General features: G+C 46.5%; 2 protein-coding genes across 3 annotated transcripts in view; both read right to left on the bottom strand.

Moving 5' to 3' along the window:
* Positions 1-20,150, bottom strand: part of REXO2 (RNA exonuclease 2) — a 1,032,599-nt gene that overhangs the window by 251,277 nt on the left and 761,172 nt on the right. The window lies entirely within an intron of this gene.
* Positions 1-20,150, bottom strand: part of ZBTB16 (zinc finger and BTB domain containing 16) — a 197,654-nt gene that overhangs the window by 51,055 nt on the left and 126,449 nt on the right. For both annotated transcript variants that reach the window (XM_050758085.1, XM_050758086.1), the window contains exon 4: positions 18,544-18,630. In XM_050758085.1, the coding sequence (XP_050614042.1) occupies positions 18,544-18,630 (87 nt within the window). The remainder of the gene's footprint in view (positions 1-18,543; positions 18,631-20,150) is intronic.

The following is a 20,150-nucleotide window of genomic DNA, read 5'->3' as shown; positions in this document are numbered from 1 at the left end:
ATCCAGCTCAGGGCGAGTGACCATTTGCAAGCCTAGAGAAGACCAACAGGGAAACAATTTCTAAGAAGACTGAATGTGGTGACTGGATACGTTCCCAGCATCTCAAGCTTGCCTGGAATGGCCGAGTAAACAGCCACTGCAAAACTGCTTGGCGGGCCCAGTTTATCTTGTTGACAGAAGCAGCAATAGGTGAGAGGTGGTAATGAGTTGCATCTCTGTTAGATACTTCTCCTGCCTGGAGCCCCTGGAAGGTCCTCTGGATACAGGGTCTGGTCCCTGGTGCACAAGTAAGGAACATCAGAGATGGGGGAAAAAAATGAATGGGTGTAGGGAGAACACTAGGAAACTATCAAAATGATCATCAAGACATAGGTCTGTTGGTAGGAAAATCACAGATTACAAAACAGCATACACTGAATCTCATAGCCCCATTTGTGATTAAAAGAAGAATCAGGGTGTGGTGACTCACGCCTGTAATCCCAGCACTTCCAGAGGATAAGGCAGGTGGATCACCTGAGGTCAGGAGTTTGAGCCCAGCCTGGCCAACATGGTGAAACCCCATCTCTACTAAAAAATAAAAAATTAGCCGGGTGTGGTGGTGCATGCCTGTAATCCCAGCTACTCAGGAGGCTGAGGCAGGAGAATCACTTGAACCCGGAAGGTGGAGGTTGCAGTGAGCCGAGATCATGCCATGGCACTCCAGCCTAGGTGACATAGCAAGACTGTGTCTCGGGGGAAAAAAAAAAAGATAGTGGGACACAGAGAACATATTTCTTTTGTTTGTAAGTATTTTCTAATTTCTCCATACTGAAACCGTATTACAGGTATGATTTTTCTTAAAATGGGGTGCCTGGGTCAATACCATCCACATCTTGCTTTTGACAAGAGTGACTCCTCCCAAGTCAGATGATGGCTGGCTTTTCTTCTAGAAACCTACACAGAACGCAACTACTCCGTCTCCTCCTGACTTGGCAGATGTCAGACTTACTACTTCACCAGATCAGAGTTCGGACCTGATCCTTCCTTCCTGTTTCTGAAAATGGAGGAATGGGGAGGGCAAGGCGGCATCCCGGAGCCACCCCTACTCCCTGCTGCCTTCTGTGAATAGAATGATTCTAAAGGTGCCACAGTCTCCTGCACTGTCTGAATGGTCACTATAATGCAAAGTGTTACCTAGACAGTCCTGTAATGCTGCAGGTATAGGAGACTGGGTTAAGTCTGTAAGAACCAACAACATACCTGGAAGTTGTTTTTTATTTTAATTGAAATATAATTGATGTACCATAAAATTCCACCCTTTTAATTTGTTGTTGTTGTTGTTGTTGTTATTGTTGCTGTCGTTTTTGCGGGGGGTTGTTTTTAACCCGGAGGGTCGTGCTCTGTTACCCAGCCTGGAGTACAGTGGTGCCATCAAAGCTCACTGCAGCCTCAAGCTCCTGGGCTCAAGTGATCCTTCTGCCTCAGCCTCCCAAAGCATGAGCCACTGTGCCCGGCCCTTTTATTGGTTTTTAATGTATTCACAAAGCTGAATACCATTACCACCACTATCTAATTCCAGAATATCTTCATAACTCCAAAAAGTGACTACCCATTAGTAGTCACTTCCCATTTTCCTCTCCCCAAAATCTGTGGCACCCACTAACCTACTAACCATCTAGAGCTTTCTGTTCTGAACATTTTCACATAGATGGAATCATATAATTCATGGCCTTTCATGTCTTGCTTGTTTCACTCAGCACGGGATTTCCGAAGTTCATCCATGCTGTAACATGTATCAATATTTTGCTCTTCTTATGGCCAAATTACAGTCCATGGTATATGGATATACCACATTTTGTATATCCATGCATCAGCTGATATACAGTTGGGTAGTTTCCACTTTGATTGGCTACTGTGAACAACACTGCTATGAATGTTCATGAGGAAGTTTTTACATGGACACATTTTCAATTCTCTTGGGTTGGGAGTTACTTTCCGAAAATAAATTCTTGTTATTAGGTAGTCATTTGTCTCTCTCCCACATTAAAAACAAAAAGAGCACAGGATAGTTAAAAAGATCGGAGACGGCTGGGCGCGGTGGCTCAAGCCTGTAATTCTAGCACTTTGGGAGGCCGAGACGGGTGGATCACGAGGTCAGGAGATCAAGACCATCCTGGCTAACACGGTGAAACCCCATCTCTACTAAAAAATACAAAAAAAAAACCTAGCCGGGCGAGGTGGCGGGTGCCTGTAGTCCCAGCTACTCGGGAGGCTGAGGCAGGAGAATGGCGTGAATCTGGGAGGCGGAGCTTGCAGTGAGCTGAGATCCGGCCACTGCACTCCAGCCTGGGCAACAGAGCGAGACTCCATCTCAAAAAAAAAAAAAAAAAAAAAAAAGATCAGAGACGTCCAACTACTTGGGTTCCAAATAATTGATACCTGCCTGTCCTTACAACACTCCAATCTCACACACACACTTTAACTGCATCCCCTCTACTCCCTCCGCCCGGGGCTCTGCAGGACCCCATCCTTAACCCACAGCCCTCACCAGCCCAAATTATGCCTCTAAGCAGGAATCTTCACTGCAGCATATGAAATATTTAAGCTGCTTTTCTAAATATATACATTATTTAACCTACAGTCTATAAAATATTTATATTGTTTGTCTCTGCTACCCCCAAATATCTGCATTATTTACAGTACAGTTGGGGAAACATTAACCTATGGGTTTTGCCTTGTGCATTTTTGTTCCTATTCCCTGTGTCACTGGGGCACACACAGATTGGAGAGAGGCAATAGTGACAGTGCTCTTGCCCAGGTCACACAGAAGGCCCTGGGAATGCAGGAGATAACAGCATCCAAAGCCAGATGGACAGCACTGTGGTCACCTCTGTCACCTCGTGGTACCATGGGAACAGGGAGCAAACACCCCGTTATTTCCCGAGGGCAGTTTTGTGTTCCAAACTCAGCGCCCCGCTGCTGTTGATACTTAATTGATCCCCAAGTCTCCCACATGGGGAGTCACTCCCACTTCCAGCGGAGCTCATTCTTATTTGTGGCCTCTGTCACCCCCTCCAGGTGTGACCGCAGTCCTTATGTCAGTGTAAGAAAAAGCTCTCTTCTTACTCACTTCCTCTGTCAGGCCCATAGTGAACAGGACAGCAGCCCTGACCTCTGAGTGCTGGTACAGGCCCATTCCCCTGTGCTGCATTCTCCATCTGGCATTTATCTGTTCTAACAGCGGGAAACTGAGGCACCTGCCAGTGTGGCTGAGACACTGATGTCCATGAATGCTCCCAAAACTCATTTACTTGTACTCGCAGCCTTTTCTTTTCAGAAGTCCTCCTTCCATAGACAGAGACTCGAAGGTGATATTTTTCTTATTTATAAAGTGACTTTAATTTTTAAAATTATGAAAGTGATCCGTGCTTATAAATCATCACTATTATTACTCAAAAACAGATAAAGCAGAAAGTAAAACACCTTTGCCCTATAATCCCACTTCTAAAGATCATCATTGTTAACAGGTATAGAGCGTTAGAGAGTCTTATAGGATGGCTTTAGTATTTTATATGAAATGGGACCACACTATATAACCTGTTTTCTCTAACCAGCTTTTATCATGCAAAACATCATGGGCATCTTTCCACACCATCATTAACAGACTCCTTACCTTTGGATATTTAGGTCATGCTCATTGCTTTGTAATTACAAATAACGTTGCAATCAGCATCCCTAAGGAACGTTTAGAAACTTTGGTACATAAAGGCCAAAGTCGGGGATGAAACGCCAAGGGTTTCTGAGCATTTGCCACACTGTCTCAGGAGCCTGCTGATAACAGGCCCTACTGCCACTGCGGTCGGTGGTTGAGACACTGGTCCCCGGACTCCTCAGGGAGCAAAGGGAGCAACCCTGGGCCCGGCTTGGCGGCACACCCCTCCTTAACTTAGACACCTGCAATGAAATGCCGAGAGTGTGCAATGAACTTTCTCCTCTCCTGGCTGTCTAACTCAGAAGGTTGTCTCCAACTCCTCCTCCTCCTCCTCCTCCTCCTCCTCCTCCTCCTCCTCCTCCCACCTCCACTACCCTTGGGTACCTCTACTTACCCTGCCTCTGTTTTGAATCTCTAAAATAATGTGACAAGTTAATGATGGTACAATTATCTAAATGTTGAACAGACATGTTATCTAAGTGAGTCGGATTGAGATTCCATCCTGCTGACAATAAACATCAATGGTGGAGCAGAAAGCGATAGGCAAATTATAGCAAACCCTGCAATTTCAATGCTATTAACTTTGGAGGAATAACAGCCTTGAGGCCTGTAAACTCTGAATAAAATAGGCCCTTGTGTTTGTCCAACTATTAAATCAAAATGCTACCAACATCCTAGAAAAAACAAGGCGATTTATGGCCTTTCAAGTTTCAGTTACACATTGGTTTTTATTAACTCCTTTCTGTCATCGGGCAGCCGTGGCGTCACTAAGGAGAAGGGTGAGAAGTCAGAGAGGAAAGACAGGAGTGGACAGTGGGAGAGAGAGGGATAAAGGAGAAGCTTGGGGGGCTGAGCATGGGCACGAGGGGAGACGAGTGGAAACTTGACATCAAGAACTGAGGTTGATTATCAGGACTCAGATGTGGGGACAATTCTGAGAGTGAAAGGGCAACTCAGACCAGTGAGTATGGTGAGTCCCACCAGATCACCCCAAGAAACACCAACCTGGAATCCCAGTCCTGCCACTGGATGAGTCATATTATTTAAGCCTCTCTGAGGCTGTGATTCTGCATCAGTGATGCAGACAGCGAAGCCCCCTGAGTGGTGTCCTGATGACTATATTGGACCATACATGAAAAGCTGCAGTGCTGAGCACAGACCACGCTCTGAATAATAGTCCTCAAAGACCAGACACTATCCTTCCCCTCCAATTCCTAGAACAGTTTTTAAGAGGCAAAAGATCGTCATCTTTAATCCCTTCTTCAGACACAGTCGGTATTTAATACATTGTTACTGAATAAGCTACTAAATAAAGTGGAGGAATGCTTGTCTACTGGTGAGGGACAGAAGCTGCAGGCCTCTAAAAATAACAGTAGCAAGCAGCTACCACTTACGCATACATCAGTCCTCCTTTCCAGGGCTCAGGGCTTCACATGTATGATTTTTTTTCTTTTTTTCTTTTTCTTTTTTTTTTTTTTTTTTGAGACGGAGTCTCACTCTGTCACCCAGGCAGGAGTGCAGTGGCGTGATCTCTGCTTACTGCAAGCCCTGCCTCCCAGGTTCACACCATTCTCCTGCCTCAGCCTCCCAAGTAGCTTGGACTACAGGTGCCCGCCACCACGCCTGGCTAATTTTTTGTATTTTTAGTAGAGATGGGGTTTCACCGTGTTAGCCAGGATGGTCTTGATCTCCTGACCTCATGATCCGCCCACCTCGGCCTCCCAAAGTGCTGGGATTACAGGCGTCAGCCACCACGCCTGGCCCCACACGTATGATTTTATGTAGTTCTTACGGCAACCATTATGATTATTAATCATAGTTTACAAACGTGAAAAACTAAGGCTGAGAAAAACACAGACCATCAACACAAGATCAGAATCTTAGGCTGTCCTTGGAACCAGAGAACCCCCCAAAGAGCACTTTTCTTGCCCAATTCCCACACCCTACCTTGAGAGAAGCAAGGAAATGAAGCCATTTGTCCCGTATGAAGCAAGTCCATAGAAGAGCCAGGATAAGAACCTAGTTCTCCTTCTCCTAATTCATTATTGCTTCCAAACACCATGCTGCCTCCATATCCCCAATGATAATTTGCAATCACATTTCTGCTAGGGTGAGAAGCCGGGGAAGGACAAGGTCTGTGTTCTGCCCACTGCCCAACGGCATACATGTCCGGCATCCCCATCCCGGGGCCCAGCATCCATGTCCAGCATCCCTGTCCCGGGATCCAGCAGCATCCATGTCTGGCATCCCTATCCTGGGGCCCAGCGGCATCCACGTCCAGCATCCCCATCCTGGGGCCCAACATCCATGTCCAGCATCCCCATCCCGGGTCCCAGCGGCATCCATGTCCAACATCCCTGTCCCAGGACCCAGTGGCATCCATGTCCGGCATCCCCGTCCCGGGGCCCAGCATCCATGTCTGGCATCCCAGTCCCGGGTCCCAGCATACATGTCCAACATCCCTATCCCAGGACCCAGCATCCATGTCTGGCATCAAGCGACACTCAAGATGTCTGTGGAGGAAATGAGCTTCAGCCCTTTCTAGTCCAACCCTGCCTTGCATCGATTTTCCTTCTCCAATCCCAAAAGAGCCAAACACCATTGATCCCCTCAAATCACTGTCCAGGAGAGTGATGCTTCATATAAAATGCACTGGGGTGATGAAAGGGCAGAGCACAAAGGACTTTCAGGACAGTGAAGTGGCTATTCTGTATGATACAACAATGGTGGGTGCATGTCCTTACACATCTGTCCAAATCCACAGACCGTATTTTGAGTAGAGATGGGGGTCTCTAGTACAGAGGGTCCACAGGAGGGAACCCTCATGTGTACTGTGGACCCTGGGTGATAGTGATGTGCCAGCGTAGGCTCACCGATTGTGACAAACGCACCACCAATGTGGTGTGGGATGTTGATGGTGGAGGAGGCTGTGCACTTGCGTGTGAGGACAGGGGTACAACGAGAACTCTATACTTTCCATTCCATTTTGCTATAACCTAAAGCTGCTCTTAAAAAAATGAAATTTATTAATTTAAAAAATAGTATCGGGGGCCCCTCCAGAAGGTGGCCAGAGGGGCCCTGGGAGCCGCTAGGATAAACAATGGAGAGAAAGAATGGTTGGTCTGGGACAGCAGGAGGCGGCTGGGTTGTTCCTCCCTACTCTACAGCAAGCGGCTCCAGCACAGCCGAGAGCCTGTGCTTGGAAAATAAAACTCTATATTAGGCATCAAACATGCCTTTATAGTAACAGCATGAAATTAGGTCAAGAGTAAATCTATGCTGGGGCACTGACTGTACAAACAGCAGCACATGACCCTCCTCCCAAAGTGCCTATGACGTTCCGCGGCCGTTCTTGAGCCTGAGCTTTCTCATGTTAAATTCCTTGGCACAGAATGTGAAATGCTATACAAATCACCTCTGATATTTATAAAAGTCAAATGCTATTATGTTTTCAATGGGGAGGTCACAGCAAACCACATGGAGTCTGCTTGTCCCTCTGATGACTCACTGTCCTGTCCTCCCTGATACCCTCCACCTTGGGCAGGGGTTTGAGGCTCGTTCAGATAGATTAAGTTATTTGTCATCATCTGGCCCCCTCCCAGCTCCTCTGGGACCGACCACTGGGAGGCTGTTCTTGAGAGGAGGAACCAGAACAGTTGCTAGTTTTCCTGTCATTACAGGACTCCTTGGTGCCCAGCATTGTCCCTCGTGCCAAGCTCAGGGCAGAAGGGGGCAAGGCCAGCAGCTATCCTGAGGGAAGCAGCGTTGCTGCTCACCCTTTTAAATCCTCTGCCTTCTGCACTCCAGCCTGGGTGACAGAGCGAGACACTATCTCAAAAATAATAATAATAATAATAATAATACAATACAATACAACACAATAAATCCTCTGCCTTGCCCGCTACTCCCACCCCACCCCCTTCCCCCACCATGATGACCCACTACAGAAAATTCTCCAAACAAGGACTTCATTTTCTACTCTGAAGTTCAGAGCCAGAGACTGTCCCTGAAGCTTCCTCCAAATATTATTAACATATCAGGAGGAGAGAGGGGCCAGTGCAAGCAGGCAGCCAACAGCAAGGTTGGAGATACAGTTCTGCACCTCCAAAGGGGGAAGCCACACAGTGCAAAGAGAAAGGGAGACAGAGAGAAACAGAGAGTGGGGGGAAGAGAGAGTATATGCCTCCTAGCCTCCTTCACACCAAAACCAAGAGGACCCTTTGGGTGGGGTTCCCTCCAATGCCCACTCCCTACTAGGAGGGAAGAGCAGAATCTGCAGCATGGACCCTCAGCTGCCAGAGGTGTGCTGTTTCTGGACTGCAAGACTCTTGCAGCCAACACACAGTGGATGAGAACCAGCATCTCAACATTTGCATCTGGTTGAGTGGCTTCCCCTGTGACGCAGTAATGTGGAAACTAAGCAACTTTTTCTAGGCCAGTAAAAGAAAGTACTTATTTTGCAATCACAGTGGAGAGAACCTTGGGCTGAACTTGTGGGCCCTAATTCTAGTTTGGATTGTTTGTTCTTAACTGACCCCCTTTTTCAAATAGGGGCTTTGATCCATTGATCCGCACATGAGAGCTGATAGCCAGGCCACCACAGGGAGGGATGACAATATTAACATGTGGGCTCTGGGGTCCAGAAGGCCAAGGCACACATTCAAGTCCTGCCCCGGATCGGTCTTCCTTAACCTTTCTGGGACTCAGTTTTCTCTGGCAAAGATTAGGGAGGAAAAAAGGTCTCTATTTTTGGATTATAGTGAAGACTTCATAAAATAATAACTCAAAAGTATCCAAAAGAGTACAACTGTTGAATTATCTGTGCCTGAGGCAAGTTCAGCCTACATGCTCATTTCCTTCACAACACCGTAACCTTCAGGAAGGCAGGGCCCAATTTCTGTTCACTATTATGTATTAAGTCCACAAAGTACCAAGCATACAGTAGGTACCTAAAAACTCAGAGAACGAGGAAATGAAGGAACTACAGGATAAGCCAACTATACAGGCTATTCTGACAGCAAACTTGAGTCACTAACCTGGCAGACCTTGCAGGGCAGGTTGAGGGCTGGAAGAGAGAGCTGAATTGCTCCAGGGTAAGTCTAGGGTCTAGTTCAACCTAGTACCCTGGGCCTGCAGAGGGTGCCCTTAAGCTTCCCAGCCTCAGAACTTCTAAACCTAGGAATGACCTGAGCTATCTCTGTCTGCTTCTTTGCCTCTTTTTTCTTACTGGGGAAAAGGTAGGATGAGGTAGAAGGTTCTATCTGAAGAAGTCAAGAGATAGGGAATATCCAGGTTCCTGGTGATAGCAGACATGGTTCAGGACCCCCCCAGCAACCCAAAATTCCTGAGCCTTCACCAGTCACTGAAGCCTCCTCTAAGATGTGGAAGGGCACAGGCCTGGTGCTCCTGGAGGCTGGTATACCTGCTTAGTCTCGATTCCAGTTTTGCGGCCTGTCTGGCCTGGGTTTACATATCACGTATTTAGATATCAACAGGGAATGGTTCCTTTGGGAATCTTTGGGCATTCCAGACCTCAGGGCCTTAAGATCTACCAAATCTGCTCCATGAGATTGCTCAAGGTACGGAGCTTCAATATGCCCTCACTTCTCTCAACCGTTAGTTCAGTAGGCACATTGCAAATGTCCTCTTGGCCAGAGGACATAGTCAAGGATCCTGGAAGACCTCACCATGGCCTTGCAAAGCAGGTGTATACTGTTCCTGTTCCACCATCACCGTCCTCACTGACTTGGCCCTTCCCCATCACCAACCCAGTGGGAGAAATACATGTTCTCAGAGGCCTCTAAGGAAGACGAGGATGATGCAATGAGAGAAACTGGCACCTCCATTTCCTGAGCGCTTATCCGTGCAAGGCCTATATTGAGATTATCCAGTCTGTAATGGGGCTGGAATTGGAATCTAGATGGTCTGACACCAGATCCCAAGTTCTGGGTCACTGCACCAAATACCCTGCACTTGACACCCAGATTTTAGGCTTCCTGGGGTTCCTCTTCCCTGCAATTTGCATGACAAACCTGCACCACTCTGTTAGGGCTCAAACTTTCCTAGGAAGTAATGCCTTCTAGAGATCATCCCATCCACTTCCCTGCCGTCATGCAGGTCTTGTGTCCCCAGGCAGTCATTTGCCCATCCCCCTTTCCTGCTGCCTGACTCCCTCAGTCTCTCTGGCCAGGTCCACACAGACCAGTCCTGGCCCCAACTCCCCCATGTTCAGATTACAAATAGGTAGCTGCTCTGGGTCCCCTACAGATGGACTGAAAGAGTTGAAGGTTCCTACAGGTCACCCTCGTGGCCTCTTCACTCAGACCTCCCATTTTCTCCCGAGGGCATACTGAAGACTGCCTAGCCTCCTACCCTGGAGCTCAGCAGCCAAGTTATCTCACTGCCCTCTAATTAACACCACGGATCCTGTCTGTTGCCCCCAGGCCTGTTCAAGTCCCAAATGGGGATGTACAGTGGCTTGAACAACATTATGATTTGTAAAACCCACTCCTAATTAGTTTGACTTTGAATAAAGAGGGTAATTATTTTTAAATTTATTAACTGCTGCCTGGCCAGAGAAGTTTCCAGATCAAATGACATGGAGAAGCTATTTCTGCTCAGTGATGCAGCAATTTATATTACTGATCGGTCATTAAAACCTCTGGCACAAAACCACTTGTGCTTCCTGAGCCAAGATAGTGTCCGTGTGTCAAATTTCAAACCCAGAGTATAAATTAAGCCATTAATGGTATTTATCAGTTTATCTGGACTTAAAGAACTACTTGCTAATTTAAGACATTCCTGATATAGCAGCCAGGTGGTGCGCTGGGTGTGCACGTGGGTGTGCACGTGCGTGTATGTGTGTTTTCTCACTTTTATTTCACTGAACAGTGTAAAAAAAATTCTGATGTGTAAATGAAGCACAAGCATCTCGGGAACTGCCTAGCTGTTAATTCCTCACTGCTCTGCAACCCAAACATTTTGGAAGCAGCAGTGTTTTGCAATATGTATTTGTCATAATATAAAAGGTGTAAAATGATCTCTGTTTATCTCCTCAAAGTCTTCGTTGTACCAAAACAGAAAACTGAATGTGACAACAAAGCCTGAGCCCAGCCCAACCGTCGTCAGCGTGGCCTCCTAGAACACCAGCTTGAGCCCGTCAAGATCTTGAGGGCAGGGGGCATGGAGGGGTCACACACACCAGGACAGAAATCCAGGTCAAGTAGGGTCAAAAGGGATGAGATGTGAAGATGCCATTCTCTTGGATAGACTGGAATTGGAAATAGTTTCCATTAAGTTCATTTTCCAGTTTTAAGAATACCTGTACGACACCATAACCACCTGCCCTATGCAAAGCCACACGTGAACTCCATGAACTCCCACGTGGCAGCCTTGGATATGAAACTGATCTGATTCAGGCAAACTGTATCCTACTCCAGGAGGAGGATGTGCACATCAGGGTGTTGGGGCTTCACAGTGCAATGGGGCACAGGGATCCAAAAGAGCTCTTCCCAGGCAGGGCCATGAGCTCAATGACCTCTAAACAGGATCACTCTGAACCATTCAGCCTACAGACTCCTGGACAACACTCAGTCAACGCGGAGGCAGCCAGGGAGTAGTAGAAAGAGCACTTGAGTTGGAGTTGGGTCAAGTTCCAGTTCTCCACTTCCTAGTGGGCAGTCTCTAGGGCCCCATGGTCTCCTCTGTTAAATGGGTATAACAGACGAACGTGTTTTATAAACTAAGGTAGCAAAAATATCAAGTGGTATTGGCATTATTTTCACTGTCCCAGGGTCTCCATTCCTTCTCTTTTTTTTTTTTTTTTTTTGAGATGGAGTGTCGCTCTGTCGCCCAGGCTGGAGTGCGGTGGCGCGATCTCGGCTCACTGCAAGCTCCGCCTCCTGGGTTCATGCCATTCTCCTGCCTCAGCCTTCCGAGTAGCTGGGACTACAGGCGCCCACCACCACGCCCAGCTAATTTTTTGTATTTTTAGTAGAGATGGGGTTTCACTGTGTTAGCCAGGATGGTCTCATCTCCTGACCTCGTGATCCGCCCACCTTGGACTCCCAAAGTGCTGGGATTGCAGGCGTGAGCCAACGTGCCTGGCCCATTCCTTCTCTATTTCAGAGCTCTTCCCTACCTACTCTCCTGTTGGTTTCCCAACGATACCTGGTCCCCCACCTGGCTTTTCCCTCTCTAACAGCTTCAGTGATATTTTCAGTGTTCCCTGTTATCAGGAAACTCCCTTCCTCCAGGGTCCCCTTTCCTGGAATAGAGAGGGCAAATAGATTTCAGATTGTATTCTCTCATTGATTATTAGGGGGACTGAAAATCCACCTGAGTTCAGCAGGAAGTAGAGCTATGAGTGACGAATGAGCTCTGCCACATGTCAGAAAGAGTCACCAGGGTCACACAGGACCCCTCTTTGCCAGCCCTATCCTGAGGGTAAGGCTGCTGTCAAATCTCCCCTCGGCACTGAGCACGACACCTGCCCCACACAGGGAAGTGGCTCTTCCCTGCTGGGGGAGCTCACCCACAGCTCATACTAAGGCTGGCAGGGAGCCTTTCTCAAAGCATCCACCTTGGTCTCTCACCCCTAATTTGGATTCATTTTCTCCATTCCCCATCCTTTCAAGAGCTCAGTTTACTCAATCTCTATTGAGCACACCACATGTGGCCTATTGAGCAAGCCACATTTTACCTTAACATCAGCAGGGGGCACTCGGTAGCTGACCTCTCCCTCCTCCAGCAGAGAAGCCCCATCCACAAGATCTCTGGGGGAAAACAAAGGGCCCAGGCCACCATATTCAGACCTTCAGCTTCTTTCAAGAACAGGGCATGTGCCTGAGTTGGTCACCATCATATCCCCAGCGGGTGCCAGGCACACAGGGGGTGCTCCATACCTCTGGGGTCTGCCTGGGAACAACCTCCACAGCTGCTCATCCCTCGGGGACTCAGCTTGCTCCCCTGCCTCTGGCTGAGAGGGCAGCTTGCTCCCCGATGCTGCAAATGTAATCGGGATGGACAGAATTAAGCTGCTTGGCAAAGCTGGCTCACAGCTCATTCCCCCAGATTAGAACTCTCAGAGTGGGATTCTCAGTTACCTGCGGTCTAGCAATAAGAAAATGGCTGGGACCCTGGGAGACTCGGTCCTTCCCTTGCTTTCACGACAACAAGCTCTGGAACCCTGGGCAAAATAACCTAGCCAGGTCACCTTCTCTATAACTGAGCTAGGGAGATGCTGACTGGAATGACAGCTCACCTGTAAAGCTCTCCTCCCATCATGACAGGGCAAGACCCCTCCAGGCCACAGCTCAAGGTACCATTTAGGAGGCATACCATTTAGTTGTCTACTCAGGAAAGGACAAGAATGCTGAAATATTGACGACAATAATCTTAACAGCAGTTGACTAGTGTTCTTCCTTCTTCTACTTGAGTCCCCTGTGGCAGCTTGTTTCCAAAGATGGCTGCCATCAATTCCTCCTTCCCTATAGGTTTCTGTCACTTCCCTACTGAGAAGGAGAGTCCAGCCTTCCACCACCTTCGATCTGGGGCTGACCTATGACTATCTGATTGATGAAATATGGTGGAAGTAATGCTGTGTACTTCCAGCCTAGCTTTTAGAGGGCTGGCAGTTTCTGTGTCCTGACTCCTGGAAACCTGAGCTGTCACACAACAAATGCAGGTTACTCTGCTGAAGAGAGAAGCCATGCAAAGGAACACTGAGACTCAGAAAATTAAGTGAAGGAGCCATCTCGGACATCCAGCCCAGTTGAGTCTTCAGATAACATCAGCTCCAGCCATTACCTGATGGAAACCACATGAGACCCCAAGTGAAAACCACCCAGCTGAGCCCAGTTACCCACAGAACTGTCAGAGACAATAACACTTTATTGTTTTAAGCTACTATTGCAGTGGTTTGTTACATGACAATACTCTCTATGGTCAATCCTCAACACAAGAACCAGAATAATCTTTTAAACACATAAATCAAGTCATGTCATTCTCCCAGTCAAAACCTTTCAATGGACTACTTTTCCACCTTCTCTATAAATGCACATCTCTGTGTGTGTGTGTGTATGTATTATATCTCAGTAAAGCTATGTATGTGTGTGTGTGTGTGCATGTGTGTGTACAGTCAAATGTCACTTAGTGATAAGGGTATGTTCTGAGAAATGTTTCATTAGACAATTTTGTCTTAAATAGGGCACAAGGAGCCAAAAGAGCCCTGCCCATGACGGGGCATGATCCTGAGCCTTTTAGCCCATGGACAACACTCAGTCAATGTGCAGGCAGTTGGGGAGTTGTGGAAAGAGCACGTGAGTTGGGTCAAGTTCCAGCTCTCCACTTCCTAGTGGGTAGCTTCTAGGCTACATCCTAGAGCACATTTACATAAGTCTAGATGGTACGGCCTTCTACACACCAAGGCTATATGGGACTGCCAATTCCTCCTAGGCTACAAACCTTCAGAGCATGCTACTGTACTAAACACTGCAGGCAATTGTAACACAATGGTAAGTATTTATGTATCTAAACACATCTAAATGTAGAAAAGGTACAGTAAAAATATGGTATTATAATCTTATGAGACCACTGTCATATATGCAATCCATTGTTGACCAAAATGTCATTATATGGTGTGATATAGTTTGGATATTTGTCCTGCCCAAATCTCATATTGAACTGTAATCCCCAGTGTTGGAGGTGGGGCCTGGTGCAAGGCAATTGGATCATGGGGATGGGTTTATCCTGAATGGTTTAGTACCATCCTCTTGGTGCTATTCTCATGACAATGAGTGAGTTATCTGAGAGAACTGGTCATTTAAAAGTGTGCAGCTGCTTCCCCCTCGCCCAACTCTCTCTCTCTAGCTCCTGCTCTGGCCATGTGACATGCCTGCTCCCCCTTTGCCTTCCACCATGGTTGGAAGCTTCCTGAGGCCTCCCCAGAGCCTGAGCAGATGCCAGCATCATGCTTCCTGGAAAGCCTGCAGAACTGTGAGCCAATTAAACCTCTTTGTAAATTACCCAGTCTCAGGTATTTCTTTACCGCAATGCAAGAACGGCTTAATACATGGCACATCACTCTGTGCGTATATGTGTGTGTATGTATACATATGTGTGTATATATATGTGTGTGTGTGTATGTATCTACATATGAAAGACAGGTGGCATGAGTGATGCCAGTGACTCTTCCTGACACTGGCAGAGCTCATTTATATACATGTACACACCCATGCCACTTTTCAGAGATCTAATACACATACCATACAATATAAAATTCATGTCTTTTAAAAAGTGTACAGTTCAACTAATACATAGAATGGTCCCTGACTTAGGATTTTTAACTTTATAATTGTGGGAAACCATCACAGTTTTGAAGTAATGTACAGGATATAATACATTCCATGAGATCTTCAACACTTTTATTATAAAATAGGTCTTATATTAGATGATTTTGCCCAACTGTTGGCTAATGTAAGTGTTCGGAGCACATTTAAGGTAGGCTAGGCTAAGCTATGATGTTCAGTAGGTTAGTTGTATTAAATGCATTTTCAATTTATTATCTTTTCAACTTACGATGGGTTTAGCAGGACACAGCCCCACTGTAAGTCGAGGAGCCTCCGTATTCAAAGCTGTGCAGTCATCACCATGATCAATTTTAGAACATTTTCATCACTCCACGAAGAAACTCCGGCTTCATCAGCAGTCACTCTCCATTTCCTCACAACTACCCCAGCCCCTGGCACCTACTAATTTACTTTCTGTCTCTATAGATTTGCCTATTCTAGATATTTCACATGAACACAATCATTTTGCATCTGGCTTCTTTCACAGAGCATGTTCAAGTTCATCTGTGTTGTAGTATGTATCAGTACTTCATTCCTTTTTAGAGCCAAACAGTATACCATGGTGTGAATACACCACACTTGGTTTATCCATTCATCAGTTGATACATATTGGGTTGTTTCCATTTTTTTTGGCTATTACGAATAATGCTGCTATAAACATATCGTCTCAGTTCTCTTGGTTGTATACCTAAGAGAAGAACTGCTGTGTCGTATGGTAATTCTATGTTTAACCTTTTTTTTTTTTTTTTTTTTTTTTGAGACAGAGTCTCACTCTGATATCAGGCTGGAGAGGCGCAATCTCAGCTCACTGCAACCTCCAACTCCCTGGTTCAAGTGATTTTCCTGCCTCAGCCTCCCAAGTAGCTGGGATTACAAACACATGCCACCACGCCCAGCTAATTTTTGTACTTTTTTAGTAGAAATGGGGTTTCACCATGTTGGCCAGTATGGTCTTGATCTCCTGACCTTGTGATCTACCTGCCTCAGCTAACCTCTTGAGGAATCTCCAGAATGCTTTCCCAAAGTGGCTGCACCATTTTACACTCCCACCAGCATAGTATGAGAGTTCTGGTTTTTCCACATTTTTGATAACACTTGTTATTATCTGTATTTTTTATTGTAGCCACACTGTAGTGGGTGTGAAGCAGTATCTCACTGTGGTTTTGATTTGCATCTACCTGATGGTGAATGCAGTTGAGCATCTTTTTCATGTGCTCATTGGCTATTTGTCATCTTTGGAGACACGTCTGTTCAAAACCTTTGCCCATTATTTAATTTGATTATTTGTTAATGTTTTTTGAATTATAAGACCTCTTTCTATTTCTAGCTATAAGTTCCTCATCAAATATATGATTTGCAGATATTTTCTCACCCTCCAAAGGACTCTTAGCACATGCAGAATAAAACCCAGATCTTTTACCAGGGCTGAGAGACTTGTCAGATCCTGTCCTCATCCCTCACCACTCTCTACACATCACTCCCAGCTCTCTGGCCACCACTGCTCTGCATGTGGGTCCTTAAACCTGTCAGACTTGACCCAGCCTCAGGGCTTCTGTAAGCGCTCACTCCCTTTGCTTAGACATTCTTCCCAGAAAATTTTTGAGTGGCTCACTCCTTCTCTTTTTAAGACTCTGCCCAGATACCACCTTCTTGGAGAGGCCTTCCCTAACCATTTTATCTACAACATTTCTCCCAAAATATCCACGATATTTCTTTTCTCCCTATTATTCTCTACTCCTTATCCTTTTCTTAGTAGCACTTAGTATGTATAAGCAGATATGATATTGTACACTTATTTGCTGATTCTGTCTCCCAGCTAGAAGCTCAGTTCCATGAGGGGCAGGAATGTCATCTGTCTCATGCACTACTACATCTTAAATGCCTAAACAGTGCCAGGCACATTGTAGAAACTCAATAAATATCTATTACATTAAATATACCTACTACTATTTATTGAGTGCTTACTATGAGCCAAACACGCCATGAAATACTTCAAATAAAATACCTTATTTCATCCCCACAACAACCCTAATGCTAGGAGGTAGACACTAATATTACTCCACTTTTCTAACAGAGGAGAAATCTATATTTAGAGAGTTTAAATAATTTATCCATGGCCCCACAAATAGGAAGTGGCAGTCAGGATTAAACTCATGCAGTCTCAGCTCTGAACTATATGGTTCTACCACACCTGTCCCCATTACCAACTCCAGCAAGTCACTTTCCCTCTTTTCAGCCTCAGTTTCCTCATCTATGATGTAAGAGTAGCCTCCCACCTTACCTTATAGCGTTATTCAGAGATTGGCCAGGTGGGATCACGTAAAGCAGTGGTCCCCAACCTTTTTGGCACCAGGGATCAGTTTTATGGAAGACAACTTTTTCACATATGGCAGGGTACAGGAGGGTATTCCTGGGATGATTTAAGCACATTACATTTATTGTGTACTTTATTTTTCTATTATTACATTATAATATATAATGAACTAATTATACAACTCACCATAATGTAGAATTAGTGGGAGCCCTGAGCTTCTGCAACTAGATGGTCCCATCTGGGGGTGACGAGAGACAGTGACAGATCATCAGGCATTAGATTCTCATAAGGAGCACACAACCTAGACCCCTTGCATGCACAGTTCACAGTAGGGTTTGTGCTCCTATGAGAATCTAATGCTGCTGCTGCTGCTGCTGCTGCTGCTGCTGCTGCTGCTCTGACACGAGGAGGAGCTCAGGTGGTAATGCGAGCAATGAGGAGCAGCTATAAACACAGATGAAGTTTCACTTGCTCGCCCACTGCTCGCCTCTTGCCATGCAGCCTGGTTGCTAACAGACCACCATGGACACCAGTTCATGATCCCGGGGTTGGGGATCCCTGACGTAAAGCCCTGAGAACGGTGCCTGCCTCACTGTGAGTGTTAAGTGTGAGCTGCTGTGACGATCTGGTGACAACAACTCTGATCACAATCATCAGATGACTTTGGTGCAGTGAAATCAATCTCCTTGAAATCAAATAAAGCTCTATCATTGTGAGTTAATATTGTTCAGATGCATCCTGTGTACAGACTGATTTTAGACAACGTCTCAGCTCTCGCAGAGGGAGGACCAGCCCACCATGGCCACATGAGGGTTTCAGTCTCATCAGATGGGTGTGACAGATTTCCTGACCAAAGGAAGATGTTTTGGTAACATCACAGACTAAGGCCTCAACAAGAGCGTACTAGATACCTCCAAGAAAATGGGATCTCAATGGCCAGTTAGAGACAGATCCTGGCCTAATCTAGGACAGCCATTCTCATGGGGCCATGTCATACTTATAAACTTCTGCTGGGCCAGCCACACAGCCAAGGGTAGCTGAACATGGCAGAAGCCCACCCTACTCACAGCTCCCCCAGGAAATTACTGGATGTTACATTTGCTAAAAAGAGGTTGCCACCCAGACAGTTCATGTCCATGTGCTACCAACACTGTGGAAAACCTGAAGAATAGGAATCCAAGTCAACTCACCAGTATGGGTCTGCCTGTGCGTCTCCAGGGCATCCTCCTTCGAAAACTGTGCACCACACTGATCACAGACAAAGGCTTTGGCACCCGCTGAAAGAAAGGAGAGGCAGTTACCACTAGAACAATAGTCCATTGGTGAGGGGGGAGGTCCTGGGCCACAACTGTGCAGGTGGACACTAGGGGAGGGGACTGGACACCTGCGAAAATCCTGAGTGAGGGATCATCCATGGTTCAGACCTTCCTCTAAGAGGTGAACATTCACCCAACTGAGTTCCAAATGCCTTTGTCTAGGGCTCTTCCAGAGAGAAGGAGAAACAAAATCAGAATAACCAAGACAAACAGAAATGGGCTCCAAGTTAGATACCTCAAGAAGAAGGAGGATCTGAAGACCTACCTCCACGTGATGGGAGGACAGGAGAAAAATGATACCAACGCAGGGAAATGTGTCCTGTTGCCTAAACTGTACTTTATGGGAAGGTAAGAATTGCTGACATACCTCTACCTAGATGTACACGGGGACCTCTGACTCAGTGTGTCCAAAACTAAACTCACCGTCTACCCCCAACTGCTGCCTGCATCTGACCATTTAAAACCCCTGAATGACTCCCCAGTGCCTGAAGAACAAGGTTCCAACTCCTTACTGTGACTCACAAAGCACTTCTCGGTATGCTCCTCTTTCCTGCTTCGTCTCTCACACCTCACTCTTGCTCTCTTTTCTCCAGCTACACTGAACCATGTGGGCTCCCTGGAGGAACCATATTCTTCCTCATTGCTAGGCCTGAGCACATTCTTCTGCATGTCCTCTGCCTCTGACATTCTCCCACGCTTCCCTGGCTGCTATGGTGCAGTTGGAGGTCCTATTCATCATTCATGCATCGACTTCAATACCCGGGCCCCCACGTGTAGGTGAGGCAAGGCTCCTTTATGCTCCGATAGCACCTGGTATGTTCCAGTTCTTGGCCCTTGCTGTGCTCCATTCCAAATGCCCGTGGCCCTGTCTTTCTCTCTCACCACATGGTAAGTTCCCTGGCGGAGGGACCGTGTCATCTTGTGCACAGCTGCATCTGCCTGACACACAGTGGAAACCTATTACTATACATATTTGTGGAATAAATAAGATTAATTCAGTGCAACTCAATTTAATAAACTTTCTCAGAACTGTCATTTAGAAGGCTTAAAGTGATAATGCCACCATGTCAAGATGAAACAGTACTTTTTATCATTGGCTAATAGTCTTCCTGGCTCTACTATATTATCTGATCCAGGGGTCACCTGTCACAAGCCTTGGCATTTTTCCTTCAAGATGTCTCGTAGATGTACTCTTCCACGGCATTTGGTGCAGTGATTCCACTGCAATCACCACCCCATTCAGGCCCTTGCAGCGTCACACTCAGAACACTGTAAGACGCGAGTGGTTTCCACACCACCAGCCACCCGCAATCTACTCGACACATGCAGGTTCCTCTACGGCCACTTGATTCCTCACACTTTCTTACTCAAGAAGATACAAGGCCTCCCAATGTGTACTGACTCTAAATTCCTCTACTTGGCTTCAAGGCCTTCCATAACCTGTCCCGGTTAGCCACCCACCTCCATAGGTAAGCTGTCCT

The sequence above is a fragment of the Macaca thibetana genome, chromosome 14, assembly GCF_024542745.1.
Source record: "Macaca thibetana thibetana isolate TM-01 chromosome 14, ASM2454274v1, whole genome shotgun sequence".
Lineage (NCBI taxonomy): Eukaryota > Metazoa > Chordata > Mammalia > Primates > Cercopithecidae > Macaca > Macaca thibetana.
Note: the sequence above shows the minus strand (reverse complement) of the source record. Positions and strands in the feature narration are given on the sequence as shown.